Source organism: Anas acuta, chromosome 6, assembly GCF_963932015.1.
Source record: "Anas acuta chromosome 6, bAnaAcu1.1, whole genome shotgun sequence".
In the NCBI taxonomy this organism is placed as follows: Eukaryota; Metazoa; Chordata; class Aves; order Anseriformes; family Anatidae; genus Anas; species Anas acuta.
Genome location: NC_088984.1, coordinates 4483485 through 4505224, shown reverse-complemented (window position 1 = coordinate 4505224; position 21740 = coordinate 4483485). Strand labels below are relative to the sequence as shown.

The window sequence follows — 21740 nt, the reverse complement described above, 5'->3', positions numbered from 1 at the left end:
AAAGATTAGATGAAATTGTACTCCGAGTCCTAATGATGCACCTACATGGTAGTTTATGGCCCGTCCAAACAAACTCAGAGACCGTGGACTACAAGCTTGAGAAAGGCCAAGGTACAAATGAGAACTGAAGCTTCGACCTGAGTGCTGAGGCGAGCAAGTACTGAGAGGTCTGTGCTCAGGGCAGAAGGTAACAAACAGTAGGACTCAGAAGGGACTCATCTCCAACTTTGTTGGCCCATTTCCCATATTGAGTTTTTAATCGATATGCAAGCTCGGCAAAAGAATAAATAAATAAATAAATAAAATATTGTTAATAATATGCTTTAATGCACTTTCCTATGTTGTTTTTCTTTTTTCTTTTCCCAAATGCAGATCAAATTTTTGGCTCCCATTTGCACTTGGTATGTGAGCATGAGAATTCTACAGTCCCCCAATTTGTAAGACTGTGTATAAAAGCTGTTGAAAGAAGAGGTGAGTTATTAATGTTTCATACTATTTTTTGTTTCTCTGTTAGTAATCAAAAGTTTAACCTTGTAACTCTGCTTGAATTGCCAGAGTAGGCAGGCAGTTCAATTTATAATATAGTTATGGACTGAACTATACCCCACTCTATATCTTCATTTCCTTTATACAATAAGACATTAATAAAACCCATTTGTGCTGATTATTCCTTATATTTTGTTTGACATGTTGTTGTTTTAGTCTTTCTCTGGGTAAGTAAATGCTAAAAATCGATAAAATGTCAGCAACTTTCATCCTGAAATCTCTGGTGAATGTAATGCCAATACTTTTTCCTAAGTCCTGAATTGTATTCAATGAAAATTAATGTTATTCTAGTGCAACCACAAATATATATTTTTAACTGTGTACAGGTACCTATTTTTTACTGTTATTTTGAAAAGCCATGATACTGTGAGATTATTGGAAAGAGTATTCATCCTCATTAAAAGTTTTGATTAATTTAATACGAAAGATTTTCATAGTGTAAAAAGATGTGCTTAACACCATTGCCTGCCTTCCTTTCTTTCAAGTGTATCTTCTCTCACTGAAGGTCATTTTCTTTGGAAGGTACATGCGGTAGATGCAGAATCTTAAAATGTATTGTATAAAAATGTGAGGCTTCATCACCATCTGTTACAAGTTTACAACTTGTTCCAGGGATCTGGGGAAACATATATCTTGCAAAAGATAGAAAATTTATTTTCAGAATAAGGCTGGGTGAACCCATTGTCACTGTCATATACTGGAGTCTCAGAACAAGAGAACCAATGGAAAATAAAAAGATATTTAGACTGTTAACCACAAAGGAAAAGGCTATTTTAATTCTGTCATTGTTACCTGGTTTTATAGTGAAAGGTGCAATAAAAATACCCTGGAGTTTCAAACTCTGGGAAATTCATGCTTTAATTATACAGCAAAGAGAGTACTGGGATATTATTATTCCCAGAATGATTGGCAGGAAGTCAGAGACTAACAAACTGGAGACTGTTCGGTAGGGGGAGATAGTAGCATTGGTTTTTTGGAGGAAGGCTGGAGGCTGGATGAAAGAGAGAGACAAAGAAAGGGGATACATGTGTGAAGTGACTATTAATAGAGGAGGAATTGCAAGGAGAAATTCAGAACTTGATAAAGAAAGGCAGGGATTACAGTAGAAAAATGCCACACCATGCAGAACGTGTCTAATTGACTGCTTGGTTGTGATCATAGCACAGGTTCTCCAAAAGATGCACTAGATATTTCGTAGGTGATTTGTGGTATCTGACCACTCCTCCAGGAGAAGCAAGGCCAAAGGTCTCTGCACTGCTGAACCGTAATAGAAAAATCCAGGAAACCTAATTAGATGTTTATTGTCTGTGTGAAATGTACAAGGAAGAAAATGAAAATATCACTGTTTCTTCAGAGGAATCCATCCTTCGGAGTATTACGCTATTGTTCATATGTTTGTGTTTCCCTCAAAGTTGCTGTAACTTGGAGAAAGTCTATCCCTTTTAGTTAGTCTAGCATGTAAATAAAAGCTAATCATATGGCGTGAGATAAAAATTTATTTTTATCGCTGTATTTATGAGTTTATATTTGATATACAGTTTTTCTATTATCATTTTTTTGGATTAAGATGCTTGCATTTGCTCACATTCTATTTACTCAAAGTGTTGTTTTTACTAAGTTCTGGCATAAACTATCTCAGGACAGCAGTAATTTATGTGAAGCTAAGTCCAATGTTTATGCAAGCTTCTGATGACATTTTATACCGGGGTTGGTATTAGGAAGCAGTATGTGGAGGTGCCAAGTCTCCCGGCATGGCTGAGACTCAACAGATCTGAAGCCCTCCTCTTAATGGCCAGATACGCCTCCAGCCAAGATACTCAACTGCAGAGTCATGGGAAATACTTATGTACCAATTATGGGAAAGGCACATTTAATGAAAACTGTATGTTTACTTTCATAGTCTTAGTAAGATGGCCTAAATACTTAGTACAGCTGGCATATTGGCTGTTGTAGAAAAGCTTTTTTATTTTTTTCCTGAAGTTGTTTTTTTGTGTGTGTGTGTTTAGAAAATATATCATCTACACACTGTAACTGTACCAAAAATGTTACTTTTGTGCTTCATCTAAGATAAAGGATTATCAGGAAAAAAAGATCTTAGGAGACTAACCCTAAATGTTGCTTACAAAACTTTCATACTTTGCTGTACGACTATATTTGTATTTATGAAGTCATGTTTTTAGTTATTGTTTACCTATTGATTTTCTTTCTTTTTTTGTGTGTGATTTTTTTTTTAATGTTATCACTGTGCACAGACAGTCTAGTGGTGATCTGAATAAACCATATTAATTAGTACATTTTCCTGTGTAGATGACGTTACATACAATAGCTAACTGTAGTAATATTCTTCCACAGATTAAAAATGTAGAGGGTGTCATTAACTGTTGGCAAGGTTTCCTGTTTAGTTACACTATTTTTAAATGAATATCTACATTAAAATCAGAGGAATTATTCTGATATTTTTTCCTGCAACTTAGATCAGATTTTGGTTGTTTGTCCCCTAGGCTATTGTTTGCTCATTCACCACTTCAGGACAGAGGTGCTTTATAAGGTCTGGTCTAATTCTCACTCCATAATGCATATTTATCTGTCCAACACAGATTCACTTGTTCAAGAGTGAATTCCATGTTTTCAGCCTCATTTTGTAGTTATTAAAATAGAACAGGGAAGCAAAGGGTCTTTATACATTCAATCAGCCATCTTTCAGAGCTGGCAGTGGGGTTTTAGATAGATAGTAATTAAAAATATTCCCATTCTTGTAAACTTGCAATGCAATTGTCACTTTTTTTTCTTTATTTCTTTTTTTTTTTTTTAATTTTTTTTTTTGGGGGGGGGAGATAACAAGCTTAGTTGTTTTTTTTTCTTCATTCTTCCTGTATTATTTATTCATTCACAATTTTAGATGGAATTCTTGCCTGAAGAATTTAATTCTACAGAGCTATGCCACTAAAGTCAATAGTGTCTTGGCAACATGTGTTGGACACTGGGCATTTAATGCAAAATCCTTGACAGAAAAATCAGCCATGCATCTGATGTGACCTGGGAAGGGAATAATTCTGTACCATGCCATGGTCAGATTGAAGAAATACAGTGGATACTCAAAGATTTCTACCATTTCTACCACTTTCGCCTTTCTCAGGGGACTTGAAGGGGAAAATTTTCACAGAACCCTGTATCCGTTTTTTGTTTTGTTTTGTATTTTCCCCTTGTGTATTCTGTTGGTTTGCCATCAACACCTACCTTGGATAGGCCCTGAGTTCTGATCTTTTGACCTGCCTTTTTAACTCCATGCTTGGCCCAGAGGGCATCTGATAGGTAGCACCAGCCCGCACAGAGCTGAGCAGTGCAGCAAGGAGAGCCTGGGACAATCCTCCTGCTGCTCTGTAATCCACATGCCGTGCACTCTGCCAAGGGTGGGGCCCATTACAAGACCAGTGGTGCTGCAGATATGATTTCCAGTCATTTCTTGAGTCGCCTATTTATTTTGTTATTCGTGACCCTTTAAAAGTCCTGGCGGTTTTTTTGCATTTTTTAAAATAAGTGAAAGGCATGAGTAGAACGCATACAAAAATAAAAATATCAGTCTACCTATACAAAAAGCCATCCAGTGTTTCTCATAGCAAAGTTTTACCATGTGAAAACAGCCTGATATTCAACCCTCTTCCAGGGATGATCATTTGCCCGTGTATCTAATAGCAGAGTAAATGAACACCCCAAGCAGTCAGTATCTTAAACCTATTGGTGGTATCCAGTGTACTTAGATTTTGTAAAGAAATACAGTACTAATGCTCCAGGGAAATATAATTTAACTTTCATCTCTCTTTTGAAATGTCCTTCATTTTCTCCCTCTGTTTCCAAATCTGAGTTAGTGTTCTCAAATCGGCCTAAATGACTTGAGAAATGACACTGCAGGCAGCAAGGCTGGTGATTACAGGTACAGTTTTCATTCTAAGCTGGACATTGCAGACATTGTTTTCTGTTGCTTTTCTTGGAGCACAGGATGCTCTGACAGGAATGATACACAAAATTACATATTTGATTCGATGCCTAAAAGCCACCCTGGGATCCATAACCTTGCTTAAAGATTTAAGAAAGACCTTTAGTCCACTTCTGAGAAGGTTCTTAGCTTAGAAAACTTTATCTTTCAACTTTACTTCTTAGCAGCTGTTATGTTTTTTTGCTGTCGTTTGTTTGACAGGATCCAGTTATAGGTTCCGATGTCTGTTTAAAGAAACAGGGAGGTTGTTGGCTTTAAAATTCCCTTACTGCTTGTGTGTTCAACATTTTCCCAGGCTTTTCTACATAGTTTGCCAAGTAAAGGGACTGACCTTTTGTAGCAAACACTTTTTCATTTCTAAATGCTCACTTTGATTTTTGTCCCATTTTATGCTCATTCCAAACTGTTTACAACCCACTAAAAATGACTGTGAATTATATGTTTGTGTAATGGATTCCTTTTGTGGTTGGAGTGGAATGTTTACTTTGAACAATTAGTTATCTTTGGGCAGATTATAGTGACCTGAAAAAAGAATGGCTAAAATTATTATAGTACCTTAACTATTTCCTTTTGTTATCTTCTCTGTTTGGCCAGTGTATTATTTACTGGGTTTCATTGCTCTGAGCCCCAGTGAACAAATCATGTTAAATAAGAGCAGCGACAAAAATCCCTGAGCGCAGTGCTCTCGGCCTGGGCAGGGGGAGATCTGCTGGGGTCGGACAGGGAGCTCCAGCAAGGCTTCAGGAGTGACCACTGGGTACTGGGAGCTTGGCTGTGCAGTTTTCACAGGATACAGCTGGGAGAAAATTTTTAACTTGAAAATCAGATTTCTTAAAAGGCGTCCAGAGTTCAACACCTCAAAGAACCTAAAATCAATAATCAGTTTGGCTTTGATGTCCATACCTCCAACTTGACTAGTCATAATGTCATTGTGTGCAGCAGTGCACTCACACACAAAGTCCCAGACCCCAGAATACTCAGTGTTTAAGAAAGAAAATGTCTTGAACAAAGACAAAGTACCTTATGGGATGTGGTAAAGAAATACAGTCGTCATGATGAAGAGAAATGAAGATAGAAATGATATTTTAAACTACCTCACCTCCCAAATGCCATGCCCATGACAGAAGGTTGTGTCCCTTTCATCATTTTTATCTCTTAATCTAAATACTAAAGTGCAGCTAAAAGCACTTTAGAACCTATATATATACACATATATAAGAAAATAGTAAAAAATTACCTTCTAAATCATATACTGCTTAAAAGGTAGTCAGTATTCTGGTAGGACGTTTACATAGGGGAGGGTTCACTTATCTTAAGGAATTAAGCAAAGAGGAAATGAGTTTTTAAAATATAAAGTATTGTGAATATATTTACATAGCTAAGAAAAAAAAAAAAAAAAAAAGAGTATATAAAACCATTCCACACTCTCTCATTTTCTAATGGTAGAAAGCACTGCCTAAGACTTAAAAAAAAAAATAAATTCCAGCCAGCTCCTAACACTGATGACTCCTCGCTGGGATCACTCGTTTTGGTGTACTGGATAGGTTAGTGGAGTGCAGTGGGGATGACAGAAGACCAGAGGCCTGTGCTGCCAAGGTATGTATTAATAACCAATTTATACAACCTCTGGCAGCTTATTGGCATGTGCTGTGTTACTCCATATTATTAGATTTGTTTTCAGCGACTTGTTCCTCTAGGGTGTATTTAGCTTAAGCAATACTTTTAAATGTATTTGTTACTCCAGAATACTTCAGTCCCATTCCTGAGGACCCAAAAGAGGCAACTGGAACATACCGGGTATTTTACCAGTTTATGCTCACCACCATCCTCAAGCTTCCACTAACTGTACGGTGTTCCTGAACTGCTTCACTGTTAGTCCAAACCCATCAGACGGTGCCATAAAGGACACATTCTGGCAAGGTTTCTTTGAGAAGGACAGCCTGAGGAAACCTATGCTGCTCACAGGGCAGCTTTATATTTCAGTCTCAGTGCTGGGTTACTCTCCCACAGCAGTTGGCCCCTGCACAACCATTGAAAAGTATTTTATTTGTATTTTCTCCCTGTCATAACTTTTAGCATTCCATATTTCTATCTTCAGAGCAAGAAATTGTTCATGAATAGTAGTTTGTTCCCTACAAGCTCATTCACTGAATTTCAATACTTATTCTCCTCTAGGAAGGTATTGTCCAAACTTTTTTCGTTCTCCCAGGCCTACACATGCTTCCTTGCTTACTCTGATATAATTTTACATACTGTTTCCAGTGGCTTTAGCATTCAGTACCCTGAAAGTACAGAGATCATATTGCTCCACCAAATGATCTGAGCTCCCAGTTCTGCTAATTTTGTACTGTTCATTCTTTCCCACTTTGGGATAATCTATTATACTTGGATCCAGGCACGCACTAAAAGCTAATACTTCCATGAAGAATGTGCAATTTGTACTGTTTAGGTTGTGATGAGATTCCTGAAGTCTTTTATGATTCTATCTTGTTCCAACAGGGCTCCTGCTCCCAACTTTTATAAGCACTGAATAAAAAAGAAAATAAAAAAAAAAAAAAAAAAAAGGAAACAAAACAAGCTGATAAAAAAAATTACACACACACAAAAATATCCAGCAGTTCAGCAGATAAAGCTTTTTCCAGGGAATTCTAGTGGGCTGAGGAAAACTGTTTCTGAGGGCATTGAACTATGTTTACTTTAAAGTGGCCAGCAAGCACAAACTTAAACATACAGACGAATGCAATGTAAAACAACCAAATTCTGAGAAAAGCCCTTGCAAGTTTGTGATTTAAAATGTTTTTGTGTTTTTCTCCTTCTTCTTCTGAGCAGAAATTAAGAGCGGTTGAATTTAGTGCACACATATTGGCAAGCTTTCCCTGACCCGTTCTGTCTTCAGGCTCAGGCAATCCCGCTATAGCCACCTTTCTTCGAGCAAGAGCCAGTTAATAGCGTTGTGCAAGGTCCAAGTCAGAATTGGCTCTGAAGGGTATTCACTCTGGGGCCTCTGTGTCTGCTAGAAAGCCACATTCCGAGTTAGAAAAAATATCGAGAAGTGTCAACAGGAAACATCACGGAAGAGCATACAAGACAAATTAGACAAAAGGAGACAGAAAAAAAAAAAAAAAAAGAAAAAAAAAAAGTCTTGCAATGACAATGCAAAAAGAGAAAATAAATATATATCTAAAATTCTGAGAGCAGCGATTGTAAGCTAGTCAGAAGAAGAAACAGACAAAAAAAAAGGCAGGCACTTGAACCAGTTGCTGTCTTTGTCATAGTTACCTGATACCTGTTTCCTTGATTAATCTGTTCCAGAGAAATGTATCCATTTCTATGAAAAAGGGGGGATTTGTATTTTAAGCCTTGCCAGTAAAAACAAGCAGACACTCAGTGTGCACCAGAGTAACATTTACAGTGCCTGGGCCAAATTCATGCCTTGTGTAATTTTATTGCTTTTACTGGAATTACACCAGAGATGAGCTTGGCCTTTTGCCTTTTTCTAGCATTGTATAATATATCTATTAGTGAACATGTAGAAGGAAATGGTGCATTTTGTCTTCAGAATTTTCCATAAAATCTTTTTCAATAGGCTTAATAAATAAAATAAACCACTTAACCTATGAAATAAGAAAGAATCAAACAGCATTTTCTAGATATTAAAATAATGTTAATACACTTTGTAAATCAAACAGTTGACATGTCTACATGCTGAAACAAAGTCTAGAGAAATTTAAAGCCAGCTGACTATCTCTGGTGCTTAGCCCATGCCAATGAGAACATGAAGGTCCTGACATAGCCCCTAGACAGATTCAGGAAAGTTCACACTTGAGGATATCCACATCCTAACCATGAAGAAGATTATATATAAAAGAAAATAATAATAATAATTCCCGTCTTTTCCTCCTGAATAAATTGAGGATGTGAGGCACTGTGCCTTACTACACATACTGTCACGGGCAAGGATCTGGCACTATTTCTGCCGCAAATCCCATTTAGTCAAACTTTACACTTCAGCCATTAGTGGAACACTTCGAGCTAACACTTGACAGAGTCTGGCCTAGAGATGCTCACAAGAAAAAAAAAAATAAAAAAAAAATGCTTTAAGTCTATTAAATTCCTTTAGGGAAAAAAACAAAGGTAGTTGTACGTTCAGATTCTTTCAGCATTCCTGCTCCTTAAAATAAATCTATGGATATAAAGGAAAATAATGAAGGCATAATTCCACAATGTACACTAATTACTTTTCCTGCCTAAATTAAATAATTGGAAAAAAAAAAAAAAAAAAAAAGTTAAAACAAGTCCACTGTGTTTTTCAAAAGTGTTACTGCAATAAAATAGAAAAAAAAAAATAGAAAAAAAAAGTTTTGCTGTCTGTATGTAACACTATGGGGTCAGTTTAAAAAAATCCTTTCTCCTTTTTTCTGCTTGCAATTGAGGAGAGCAAATAACTGCAGTTGTATTTTATTACTTCAATTATTTGCTGTAGCAGCTTGCGTTACATCAATGTTTTAACCATATAATATAGCAGCCTAATGGGATTGATACCTAAGTGAGAGAAATTGTACCAACAGAAAGCTTCAGGAGCAAAGCAGAGGGCAAAGTAAGACCAGCTTAAAAAAGGAGAGTTTGTGTTAAGATTTTCTCTTCTTTAAGAGGAGATTTTTTAGTTCCTTTTACTCCTCTGAATTTATGAAGTTGATCTTGCTAGCAATCTAAGAACTAAATCGCCCCTAAATTTGCTACTGCATTATAATCGGCCCCGGAATTAACATGTCTTGTAAAGACCTCCGGTTGTATATTCACTCTGCAGATTGCTTTATTTTAATCAGGATCCTCACAGATCATGGATGTAATTATATAGCAAAACAACTTCTTTTTGTCTTCACGCAGACAAACAATGCTCACTGGTTTGAGTGGAATGACATATATGTAAATGAGAGCAAAATGTGGCCATTTTGTTTTATAACACAGCAGAACCGTATCGCTTCGATCCTGAATAGCTGCAGGCAGCCGGATCCAGCTCTCAGCGATTCCTTCAGGCACCTTTTTTGCTGGTGCCAGGGATGATACATTTGAAACAGTTCAGATTCTTGGGAAACAGATATTGCCATTAGGAACTGCTTTCTCATGTTTATTCGACTCTGTAATTGATATATTTCATTCCATACTTCCTGATTTACTGAAATCAGTCCACAAAAATAGGTACAACTTCTTTTTAAAGACCCAAGTAAGTCCCATTTTTGTGGTCAATGGATGTTCCTCACAGTGTTTTGTTGGATCAGAGCCTTAAACTTTATATACTTGGATCAGAAATATAAATATCCAGATTTTCTATCAGAATTTCAAAACAAAGAACAAAAAACTTGAGCAGTTGCCCAGATTGTGGACCATTTTCAGGTAATACTGAGGCTCTTAAAATCACCACGGACCCCTCCAAAGCAAGAGCAAAGCAATGAGGCTTCTTCAAGTTCTTTTTGCTCAGAAAACAAAAAACTCCTCAAAAGACAGAGAGTAGCTATTCCCTGCCTCTTCACCCCATCTCCCCAGGAAATATTTCCCCCAATATTTCAAACCATATGTTTAGATTTGTCAGCCCCGAACTGACATGGTGTTACGTGACATAACACACCAGAGTAGCTGCCACCACATGGCTTTCCTGTGCCAGCAGCAACCACACAATGGTGTTGGAGGTACCACAACTTTTTGTTTACTTAGAAGTGAAATAATTTTGATGAGTGTATGGTATCAGTTAGCAAGTGTTGAGTTCTTTATGGTGATATTGCTCATGTCGACTTAAATGGAAAACGGATCATCTCAAAAATCTTTAATAAGAAAAGTTTCTTACTGTACTTGTAGTGATGCCCTGTGGAGCCACTAGAACTAAAAATCTGTCAGCGTACTTGGTAGAAACTTTGTTTCATGGTTCTCTAACTCATATGATTGAGATTAAATTGAACAAAATCTTGGCACATAGTTTGGCAGTCGAGAAGCATTCCTCTGTTTGTGTGTGTGTGTGTGTGTGTGTGTGTGTATGAGACAGGCAGGCAGAGAGAGGGAAGAATTCAGCAGTCACTCAGTCGGTGTTAAATTATCAGGTGCTACATATTTTTAATAAACCTTAGTGGAAAGATAAGATAAAACCTCTTCTAATGAAAATCACTTTCACTGAGGTTATAAACTAAGCCTTAGACAAGCTAAGCATCTACTGTAACCAATTAACTACTGAAAATAAAATCATTCAAATTCTCTATCCCGGCTAACCCATAAACCAGACTTGAATCCAAACAGAAAGGTAACATTCTAGAAAGGGTGCTCTTTAAGCATTCCAGTTTTCCTGCTATACCACTAAAGCAGAGGAGCTCAAAACTATTATTTAATGCCCAGGTCTGTGACCTGCAGGGCTATCCTCACTGTGGTGGCAGATCCAATGATGGAGCTTTTTGCTTAGGTGCCCTTCTACCATCACTGAGCAAAGAGATGTTCCATTTAGATATTTTGCAGTCACAATATAATGTTTGAGAGGCATCTGGATTTGTACTCCAGAAATTGTTCCTAATGTTTTCCTTTATTATCTTTATTTCACTTGCATTTTTGTTTTCTGGTATGTCGTACATTAAAAACACAAAGAGCACGGCTTACAGTGAGAGTCTGTGCTAGAAACTTTGGAACTGTCTTGGATGTCTCTGTAGTAAATGTTGTTAATGATTACTGGAATTTTCACCAAAGAAGGAAATTAGATATGGAAAACACTGTATGCCAACTTCTCCTTTCCAAGTCTTTAGAAATACCAGAGGATCTGTGTGAACCCTAGTAAAAGGGCTGAGATTGGATTTCCACCTTCCTTACATCATTCCATGTTGCAGTCAAAATTAAGATACAAAGGCAATGATACAAATCAAAATCCTTCCCGTAGCCTCAAATTTTAAAATAATTATCTTCCATGAAAATATCAAATTTATGCCTTTACTTCACCCAGAAATCAGCTAACAGATATCCAGTGCATTATATTGCCAGCATCTAGCCTTTTTTCTTCTGAAAAGTCGATATTTTTTCTTTGTTCTTTGCATGTCTCAGGTACATTTCAGCTATGTTATTTGTATCTCCTTGTGTTATTTTTTTAAAATATCTCAAAACAGATAGTAATTTCAGACTACACTTAACTTCTTTTCAGGAGCTCCTGAGGAATTCATACATGAGCTTTGTGCTACTTTAATATAGTGTACTCTAGTATGGATGACAAACTATAAAATGAAAAGTATTTCTGTGTGACCTATGGAGTGGCTTTTGTCGAACTGGTGAAGTATACACTACTTTCTTAAGTTCTGATACTCACCACTGTTTGTAACCCAGTTCAGGATTTCTGTGGTTTCGGTAGATCTCCTGACTGCACTTCTTACCTAATATTGCTTTGGTGACAGTTCAGATTTTGTCCAGATTAAATGGAGGCAGAAAAAGTCTTTTATGTGACCTGAGCCTGTTTGGGACAGTTAATGTCCCGTATGACAGGAGAAATAAAATACAGAACTGTAGAGTCCTGCAGCTAAGAGGAAAAAATAATGGAAAAATATGTAAGCACGATGGGCTTGTGTCATGTTAAAATTAATGTTTCAGTCTTTTGACATATTACTGCTTAGTGTCACTGTTTCATAGTGACAGTTGTATTTGTCAAGTCATGTTTGCTAAATATGATTTTTGAAAAAACAGAACAATTTTGTTCACTTATTGAGGGAAGTTGCAGGCTAGAGGTTTATCACACAGAAGGTGTAAGACTTCAGTGGAACCCCATGATCTCAGTCATTAGTGGGTCTTTAAATGCATGCAGTGTATACTGGGAAAGATATTCACGAATTAGAAGCTATCTATGCATATACATACACACACACCTTTGTATTATCACATTTATATGTTAGCCAGACATGCAATGCTAAGAATAGCCATATCTACACTTATCTTCCAAGAAAGCCTCTGAGTTTTCCACACAGGCATGGACTGTAACACCCACAGGTGTCTGATAGCATGCCGTAGGGTAAAGAATCTAATTTTTAGATGTTTTCTCCCACTTAGAGATAAAAGGCAAATAGAAAGATAGACGCCTACAATCTTATATTAAAAAGTAAAACTGTTACCAGCTGCACACAAGAGCCCGAACTCCATTTTTAGAGCACCGTTCTGCTAGCACAATCCTTCTGTTAGAAATATTGAGCTGGTCTAATTTCTAACCATACGAAACATATCCAGCCTTCTGTGTTATGCAATGAAACAAGTGCTGTCAAGTGCCTAGCTGATGTTTCTTTAACTGTTGTTGGACTACAGCAGATAAACTGTGTTCGCATCCACACCACAGCAAAGCACCGTGGCTGTAGGAAGTGCCCACAAATGGTTAGGCAGGACCTGCTCCTGGAGACAGGGAGACAGATAGCTTTGAGACATCTAAGCTTGAACGGAGCATAGCTGTCAGGTAAAAATGGGGCTGTTAGAGAGACAAATACATGGCCTATCTGGACTCCTGAACTATATCAGGAAAAAAAAATAATAATAATAATTGTCCCATGACTTTATATTTCTATTCTAAACATCTCTATTCCATCCTAAATTTCCTATCCTTATCACCATCCTTAAAAAAATAAAATAAAATAAAAAATCTCTGCCAAGCAAAGGTACTGCTGTCCAGAAAATGTAAATTCCTTACCCATTTTGGCTGAAGGTTTTGTGTGATCCAAATGTATGGATCTTCCACTTGCAACCGTTAAAAGTCCCATCAGCAGCAGTGCTGGTCAGGATGGGGAGGTGACATTGCCGAGGTCTAATTTAATCTCTCACTATTGTGAAAGATGTGGAAAGATTTGTCCCTACTGTGCACTAAATTCTCTTTAAAATCAGCATTGGGAGTAAGGGATGTTTGGAGAATTGTGTCTGTCCCTAAGCTTTTAACCACAGTTCCTACTGATGTCAGTGGACCTGACTGAAAGTCCCATATAGTCCTAAGCAAGGAGTTAGACCCCCCAAGTGCAATTTCCCTTAGTATTCTGATGCTGCTCAAAAAACACAGGCATGATGTTGGTGATGATGGATCCCCAAATGAAGCACAGTTTAACCAAAGTGGGAGGATTTAGCAAAATGCATAAATTTCTCGTATGCTACTGTCTGTAACAAGCAGATCCTCAGCCAGTTTAGTGAGCATAAGTTACAGCTGGCTTCTGCTGGAATAGTTTATGCTCTTGACCCTCCTCAGTTGTGTAGCCAATAGGGAGTTGTCAGGCTACATGTGTTTTTAAACTTCTTTCAGCTAAATCAGAAATCCAAAAGCAAAATACAGCTCTCAGCAGTATCATGTGGAGTTGTGACACTCCCTGGAGGGCTCAGGGTCCATAAACCAATGAATGGATTACAATGAGGCATAAATGTAGTATTTTCATCCATGACAGATATAATCTTGAGCCTGTATTTTTCATGTTACTTAACTCTTTCAGAACATAATGTGCGACAGAAAATGTCTTATAATGCACATTGCAGTAAATATCAGTCAAGTATGCTTTATTGCTGAGCTCTACATGTTTCCAGAAGTTAACAGGCACAGCTGGGATGTAAGAAATGGCAGCGTTGTATATATTTCTTGAACACACAAAATACCTTGGCTCTCTACTCCCCTCCACTCAACATTACATCCCCAGCTGTTCTGAGCATGTCAGATAGTGGATGAGTTTTCCATCAGCAGCTTCTCCTGAAATGATAACCTTTATTAAGGCTTTCATTCTCCCCAAAATAAACCACATTATCCACATTGTCATCACATTCATATTAGACTGTATTGTATATATATAGCAGATATTGCATGGCATGGAATAATAGAAATACTAACTGATGGGAGGTGGTAAACTGCTATTAGCAGCTTTACCTACCAGAAAAGAAAAATCAGTGCTAGTATTTAAAGTCTTTAAAGTATTTAATGACCATCATAAAAATGTCTCAGACCTCTACCTGAAATCCCCTTCTGTCAGCCCCTGTAGTGCCATATGGCCATGATGCCACATGGGTAAGTGTAAGCTGCACATCTCTGGGAACATGAAGCTGCTTGTATCCTAAGAGAAAGGAGTGCAGGTGAAAGACCGTTCAGCTTCTGAAGACTTCTGATACTCCTGAAGGACTATTTGGGAAGCAGAAAGCAGAAAGAAAAAAAAAAAAAAAAAGAAACAAACAAAAAAAAGTCTATTTGATAAAGTAGCAGGGAACCATAGATATTATATTTTTTTTCAGATAAATCAAGTGTTGGTCAGAATGGACCTGCTAACCCATACATGAGAAGTAGTAACTGCAGCAAATGAGAGCAACTAGGAGTGGTGAAGGAGGTATTAAAATAGAAAACAAATAAACAAATAAACAAAAACAAAAGCAAACAAACAAAAAGAATCCACAAAATTAAATACTAATATGTTACAGAGAGAGAACGGATATTTCCAAACATTTGCTAATTTCAGATATTATATATAATGAGTTGCATCGAGTAAGATGATGTTATTTCTTTTTAACTGCCATTCCATTTAAACCAGTGAGTGATGTGTGTACTTGAGGTCTGTATTTGGTAGGGATTTTTCCCCTTTAGCATAAACCTTGTTGATTTAAAAATTGAACAAAGATGAATCAGGTGGTAAATGTATTCATGTAATCATTTTCATTAATAAGCCGTTATAAATAATAGAGGGAAGGTTTTAAGTGTATAATTTTCTGTAGCACAATTGAGATTTTTCCACATCTTCAGCAGTAAGTTAATTAGAATCACCTGCATTTTCTTGGGCGGACACCAAATGGATTGCAAACAAAAACAGATTAAAATAGCTGTAGCTCATGACATACAGATGACAAGATTCACAAAGAGGACAATCAGGCAATGAAAACCTCCTCTTTTTCAAACATTTTTAAAGGAAATTCAGCTCTTGTGAGTCGCTGTAAAAAGACGTTTGTAAGTGTTTCGCTGAAAGACTAGAATGGCTTTGTTTCTGATCCCATGATGAGTGAAAGAAATGTTTAAGAAAGATCACTTTACAGAGAGATTCAGACTGAAATGTGATGACTGTGATTCAAGCCAAGCCAAAAATTACAGCTCAGAATTAAAGGGGATGGACGTGGCTTGGGAATCCATTTTCCCACATTCCTGAATCTCAATCATCCCAGCCAATGTTTAAAAGAAAATACAGTGGAAAACAATGAGGTCACTTTGTTTAGCTGCAAGAAGCGGGACTATCGGAACGGCAAAAGTATATATTGGAAGTAACGGCAAAATTACAGTGAGCACGCTGCATGTTCGATGGTTTCATTCAAAACAAGTAGCTTCAAAGCCTAGTTGTTTTTTTTTTCTTGTTACAGGGAGCTTTCTGAGTACATCTTCTTGTTCCTGGGGTTTTTAAACCATAAACTTCTTGAATGTCAAAGACAGAGAAACACAATAGAGAAGAAGACGGATACAGAGTGAGCTTGATTTAGGCATTAAACAGCAGCCCTGCATAGCAGTGAACTGTGTGCTAGTTTAAATTGCACTCGCTCTGTACTGTCGCTACCCTTATTTATTTGTATATAAATATCCAAGTAGAAATTCTACCATCAAGTGATATGAAACAGAATAAAGTATATCATCCATCATATTCACTTGTTACTTATTCTCAGTATGTAATGCTCATATTCAGTGTTGTAATTGCTTCCATTAAACAGTTTCTACGGGGTCTTGAAAACAATAAGATCTTAGTCAAGCTTTTCTCCTTTCATTGCATCTTGAAGTTATTACTGCAAGAAAAAATGAGATTTTCTTTTTATGTAGGAATGCCCCTCATCTTCTTGATATTATTGCAGTCAAACATAGGATTATTTCTCATTAGCTAATTTCCTAAAGAGATTCACCAAACCTCATGTCAGACACCTCCTATAGACTCATTTCTTAGCTTGTTAAGAGCTAGTACAATTATTCCCTTCCTTCTTTCCCCCACTACCCTTGTGTTTACTAAATTCTGATACAGTCTTGAACTAATAGAAAAAATAAGACCTTGTTCATCCTACTTTCAGTTTGGGCTTGCCTGCCAGAGGTCCTGCAACTGGGCAGTTCTGAGGTCATGAGTCCAGTGCCTGCAAATTGTGTGAAAAGTTACCTATAGAGAGGTCATCTTTTCATCCTCTATTTAATACAATGAATGTATTTTATGTTTCATTTTATTTGCCTTAGTATCAAATACAGTGCTCTACTGAAGATGCTGTTTGCAGTGCGTGAAGAGGTGAGGTCTCTTCCCCCCTTCTATTTTGATATCCTCTTTCTATAATTCAAGGGATCACATTAGTCCTCTTTGCTGTAGAACTGAACTGGGGGGTTCTATTCAGCTGGTTATCTAAAATAACCCCCAAGTCCTTGGCAACCTATGTCCAGAGTGCTGGGTGTGCCCTGTGTTTTTCCATATGAAAACTTGTTTTACTGGACCATTTAAGGTGGCAATTCAGACCTTCTGTAACTTTACCTGTCCTCATCATTATTTAATACCTCCCCGATCTTTGTGTCATCTGCTTACTTTGCCAACAGAAATTTTTTATTGTTGCTCACATCTCTGATAAAGGTATTAGATGGCACTGGACTGAGAGCTCCACTCTTGCAAGCTCTTCCAGTTATGACCTTGTTAACTGATATCTCCCATTAACTACCATATTTTGAGGTCTGTCATTGAGCCAGTTTTTAATCCATGTAATATATGCCCTGTTAATTCCATAAAATGCAAGTGCTTTAATCAAAATGTCATGTGGTACTGAGTCAAATGCATTTTGGAAAGCCAAATATACTATTTCAACACCACTGTCTTTATCATCCAGACCTGTCAAAAATCCAGTCTTTCAAAAAGATGCAACAGGTTTGCTAGACAGGGCCCTGATTTCCATGAAACCGTGCTGATTAAGATTAATTATATTTTGCTCTGAATTATTTGTTCATAGAGTCGTGAATTAATTATTTAAGTAGACTGTCTGGGACCGAGGTCAGTCTAGCCAGTCTCCGAGCGCATCCCTCTTACTGCTTTTACAGTATCAGAGTAACTCTTCTGCCACTCTTTCCAACCTTAGTCATTTTGAAATATTTCTCTATATTTTATTTGCAAATGAAAAACACATGTATATTATGATCACTGGTAAGTGAAAACGGTATTTATTTTTTTTTTATGACAGCAATTATCTCTCTGTCCTTCAGAGTGACTTCCAATATTACCTGCTGTTCAGTCTCCTAGGTTTGTTTATTCTTGTCTGGCTGGTAGAGCTATCTAGCATGGCAGTTGTATGGCACCCACAAGAAGGGTGGTTATGATTTCATTCCAGCAGAACAGGGCAAATCCTGGTGTCAGTCTCCAGCTCCACTATTCAGGAGTTTAAGTGCATGCTTAACTCCACACAGCACAACCCCAAAAAGCAGGATAGAGATGTTAACAGCACTGAAAGCCCCACTGAGCACAAATAGTCTCATGTTCAAATAAAGCTGGTACTTGTTTCACTCTGAGCTGTGTACCAGGTTTGCTGGTTCAACCATCTTCCACTCACACCACCTCTGCATCGCACCTCATTGTACGTACAATAAATTCCATGTGTATGCTGCTAATGCCTTCATGTTCTTACTGTCTCCGTGGTGTAACTCAGGTTTGGTTTGATGTTCTCACCAATTTCATTTCTGATTTCCATTGTGTCAGACAAAATAAATAAATAAGTAAATTTCTCCTATATTTGCCTGAAAGCCCAGGTACCTTTTGTATCCTAATCTAGATGCAGTGCTTTCAGTGCTGAATTTTAACATGTTGAATTTATTCGTTAGTACGCTTCATGATTTTCCTTCTAATGGCATAGAAGTATTGATCTTCTGTAAAACTATTTTTGTTGTATGCTGTTTTGTGGTGTTTTTCTCATCAGTCACATCAGCTTGCCATTGGTGCGTTTGCTGCATTCACACACTTCTGCCTCTTTAAATGACTTCATGCCTCATTTCTGTGCCCTTAGTAAACTTTAAAAAAAAATGTTTATAACTCAGGTATTTATGGTAAGATGTATATGAAAACAGGAGGAAAGAATTATAGTTTTAGGGAGAACATACCCTGATAATGACCTCTGAAATATTTGTAAAGATAGCCCTGGGCATCTGAGCCCACAAAATAGTTTATAATACAACAGCTTGATTACATAATGATACTTTAGTTTTAAAACGTATGATCTTTCTGTTTATGGGAAGGCATAATAGGCTCCTTTGAAATACAATATTTTTGCCCTGAACATAACTGATTTTAAATGAAAGGACTAACTAAAGAATGCCTTTTTTCAAGTTTGTACTTCACTTTGTTGTTGAATCCAGCACGATGGTTTCTTTTATAAAACTCCTAACAGGCCTGGGGACCACACCTACTTCAGGATGCATTAATTGTAAAAGTTTCATGGGTTTCCATGCAGGAAGTTACCTCGTATCATTTAAGATGATATGTTTCAAGTTCTAAATCTTGTTAAAAAAACAAACAGAGAGAAAAACATCTATGTAACCAACACCCCAACCACTTTCCCCTCATCCCCCCGAATTTCCTGTTATATGTTCAATTTTAAGATGTTGTCAAACATTCATTAAGCTTAGGCAGAACGCAGTGTGATTTGGGAGAAGGATTCATTCTCTGCAACAAAACAGAATTAATGAGAGCATTTCATTCAAGACAGTTCATAACGCATCAGAATAACTTCAGCCAGTATCAAAGCCTAACATTTTACAACTTTTGTTTGGATATCACCTAAATTCTTCCTTTGCCTGGGTTTTTAATGCTTTTTCTGCACTGCCTGGTTCCAGCTCAAACTGCTACTGGAGCTGGCACTGACCTGCATACATGGTTGTTTCCGCTTTGGCTAAAAGCAGGAGTGCAAGAAATGTTCTTAACTAATGTTCTTCTAAGACCTTCAGTGCAGTTCTACAGAGTGTATTTCTATCGATTGTTCATGAATTCTGAACAAACCTTAATTTGGCTACCTTTTAACTTTCTTATCAGGAGAGCCTGTGTGAATTTTTAATGAAAGCTAAACCTTGCCTATAGTTGGGGTGTTAAACTGATGTATTCTTGAATAAGTCATTTTCTTACACTTCTTATACTTTTACAAAATTTAGAAGGATGGAAACATTGAAGTCTTTATCAAGTTTTTGGCTGCCATTTGTAATTGCGGGCCCATGCTATTCTCAGGTTCCTCATTAAAACAAACAAAAACAAAGTTGGATCTTGGGATATAAAGCAAATAAGGTAATTCTTCCCCTCCAGGGCAAAATCCAGTAATTCATTTCTGATAAAACCCACTCCAAAGCACAAGAAGGTCAGCCTATAGTGAGCAAGCAGTTGGACTTTATTAAAATGAATATTTTTCCTGAAATGTTCTTTACCACTATACTTGAACGCCAGCACCAGATAGGAAACTCTGAACAACTTTTGTTTCATCTTGTTCCCTAAGTATTTATAGCCTGCCATGAAGAAACACTGACAGCAGTGCAGTGATGTTTTTATTCTTGATAGAGGTGCCCTTAAAAGTGAATTTGCTTTGAAAATTGCTCACAAAATCAGGACATTAGAACTATAAAGACATCTCTTTCTTTCTCTCTCCCTCTCTCATTTTTTGCGCCTAATTGGATTTCCAAAATAAGTTGTTAACAATCCAGCTAAGATAATGTGGTCATGAAAAGGATGTCCAAATCCACCAATTTACATTGGTTTGGTTTGGCTTAACTTTCAAAGTTCTTGGAGCAGAAAGTTGATGGCACGTGAACACTATAATTGGCTTGATATTCTTGGATTTTTTTCTCCCTGCCATATTGTATAGTGTCCAAATGAAATGCTAATCAGAGCTCATTTCTGGACCAAAGTAAATTTATAACAATAATAATTCACTTATATACTCCACATCATTTTGCAAGATGTAATATCCTCCAATTTACAACATAGTTTGTCATTTTCACTCGATCTGGATAATTTATGTAGTTTCATATCAAGGGGGTTGAGCTGTTCCAAATTGATGCTATTAATGCGAGACACTGCTATTTCACCCAAAGTGACATGTATTGCTTTCACTTCCACATATCCCAAAAGGTTGAGAACAGAGTTGAGTTAAATCCAAACAAAAGTTAACATTCTGTTTTGGGGCTTTTTGTTTGTTTGTTTTATTTTTCCTCTTTACTTTTTGGTTTAGACTTCAATTTACATGATGAAATTCTTAATCTTACCAACAGGAGTCCCATATTCCTAAACAAGGAACTACTCTTGCTCTCTCACTTTCCCCTTTCTAAGATGAAATGAAGTTCCTCAGTTTTAGGATAAAATTGCATTATTTAAACATTTTAGTAATTTCCATTTGCTCATATGTTATATATCCAGTTGATGGATAACTTCCAAGCGTTCTTGATTGGCAAATCCTTTTTGATTTCTCTTAAATAAACTTATTCTTTATCCCTCTGTAACCAAAGGGGATCTTCCTGAAATGAATCATCATTTTCAGTATTATGTTGCAGGATACCCACAGGTGCAGGGTAGAAAATAGTCTAATAAGAGGAATAGATAACCAATGTATAATATGGAATTTTTATTCCTCTTTAAAATAGATTATTTTTTGTAAACCAAAACAGAAAGTTCCTTGCAGGGTGGACATAAAATAAGAACTGTAATTTGCAGAGAGAAAAACAAACAAACAAACAAAAAGCAACAGTAATTTGTTTCTGTTTGAATCAAAAGTAAAATTAAATCTTTTAAAAAGCCTCAAGATAGTGACATTACCTCCAAACATTGGACTCTGCTGCTTGGGGCACTCATCTGCCAAGGCATGATGCAAGTATCTTTGAAATGAGGACTTGAACTTCAGCTCCCTCCTGTTTAAGTATAATTACAACTGGGCTTCTGAGTTGCTTTTTGACTTGTTTTCACTTTTTCCTATACTTTCAATTTTTCCTTTTTCCTCACCCTGAATTGAAAAAAGAAAAATTCCCACTAGACACATTGTCAGAACTGAAATATTTCCTGAAAATATTTAGTTTTGACAAATTAACATTTTCCACGAGAAAGGCTTTCTCTGAAATTGTTTGCCAAAAGCTAATTAAAACTTGTGTTCCAAGTGATGAGTAGCCTTAAAAAAAAAAAAAAAAAAAAAAAAAAACTGTTTGGTGTAGATTCTCTTAGTTTCTTGTTTACTT

At 36.8% G+C, this 21740-nt stretch overlaps 1 protein-coding gene across 4 annotated transcripts in view; it reads left to right on the top strand.

Annotated features, from left to right (window-relative positions):
* ARHGAP15 (Rho GTPase activating protein 15) overlaps positions 1–21740 on the top strand; it is a 332079-nt gene that overhangs the window by 202919 nt on the left and 107420 nt on the right. For all 4 annotated transcript variants that reach the window (XM_068687083.1, XM_068687081.1, XM_068687084.1 and 1 more), the window contains one exon: positions 373–471. In XM_068687083.1, the coding sequence (XP_068543184.1) occupies positions 373–471 (99 nt within the window). The remainder of the gene's footprint in view (positions 1–372; positions 472–21740) is intronic.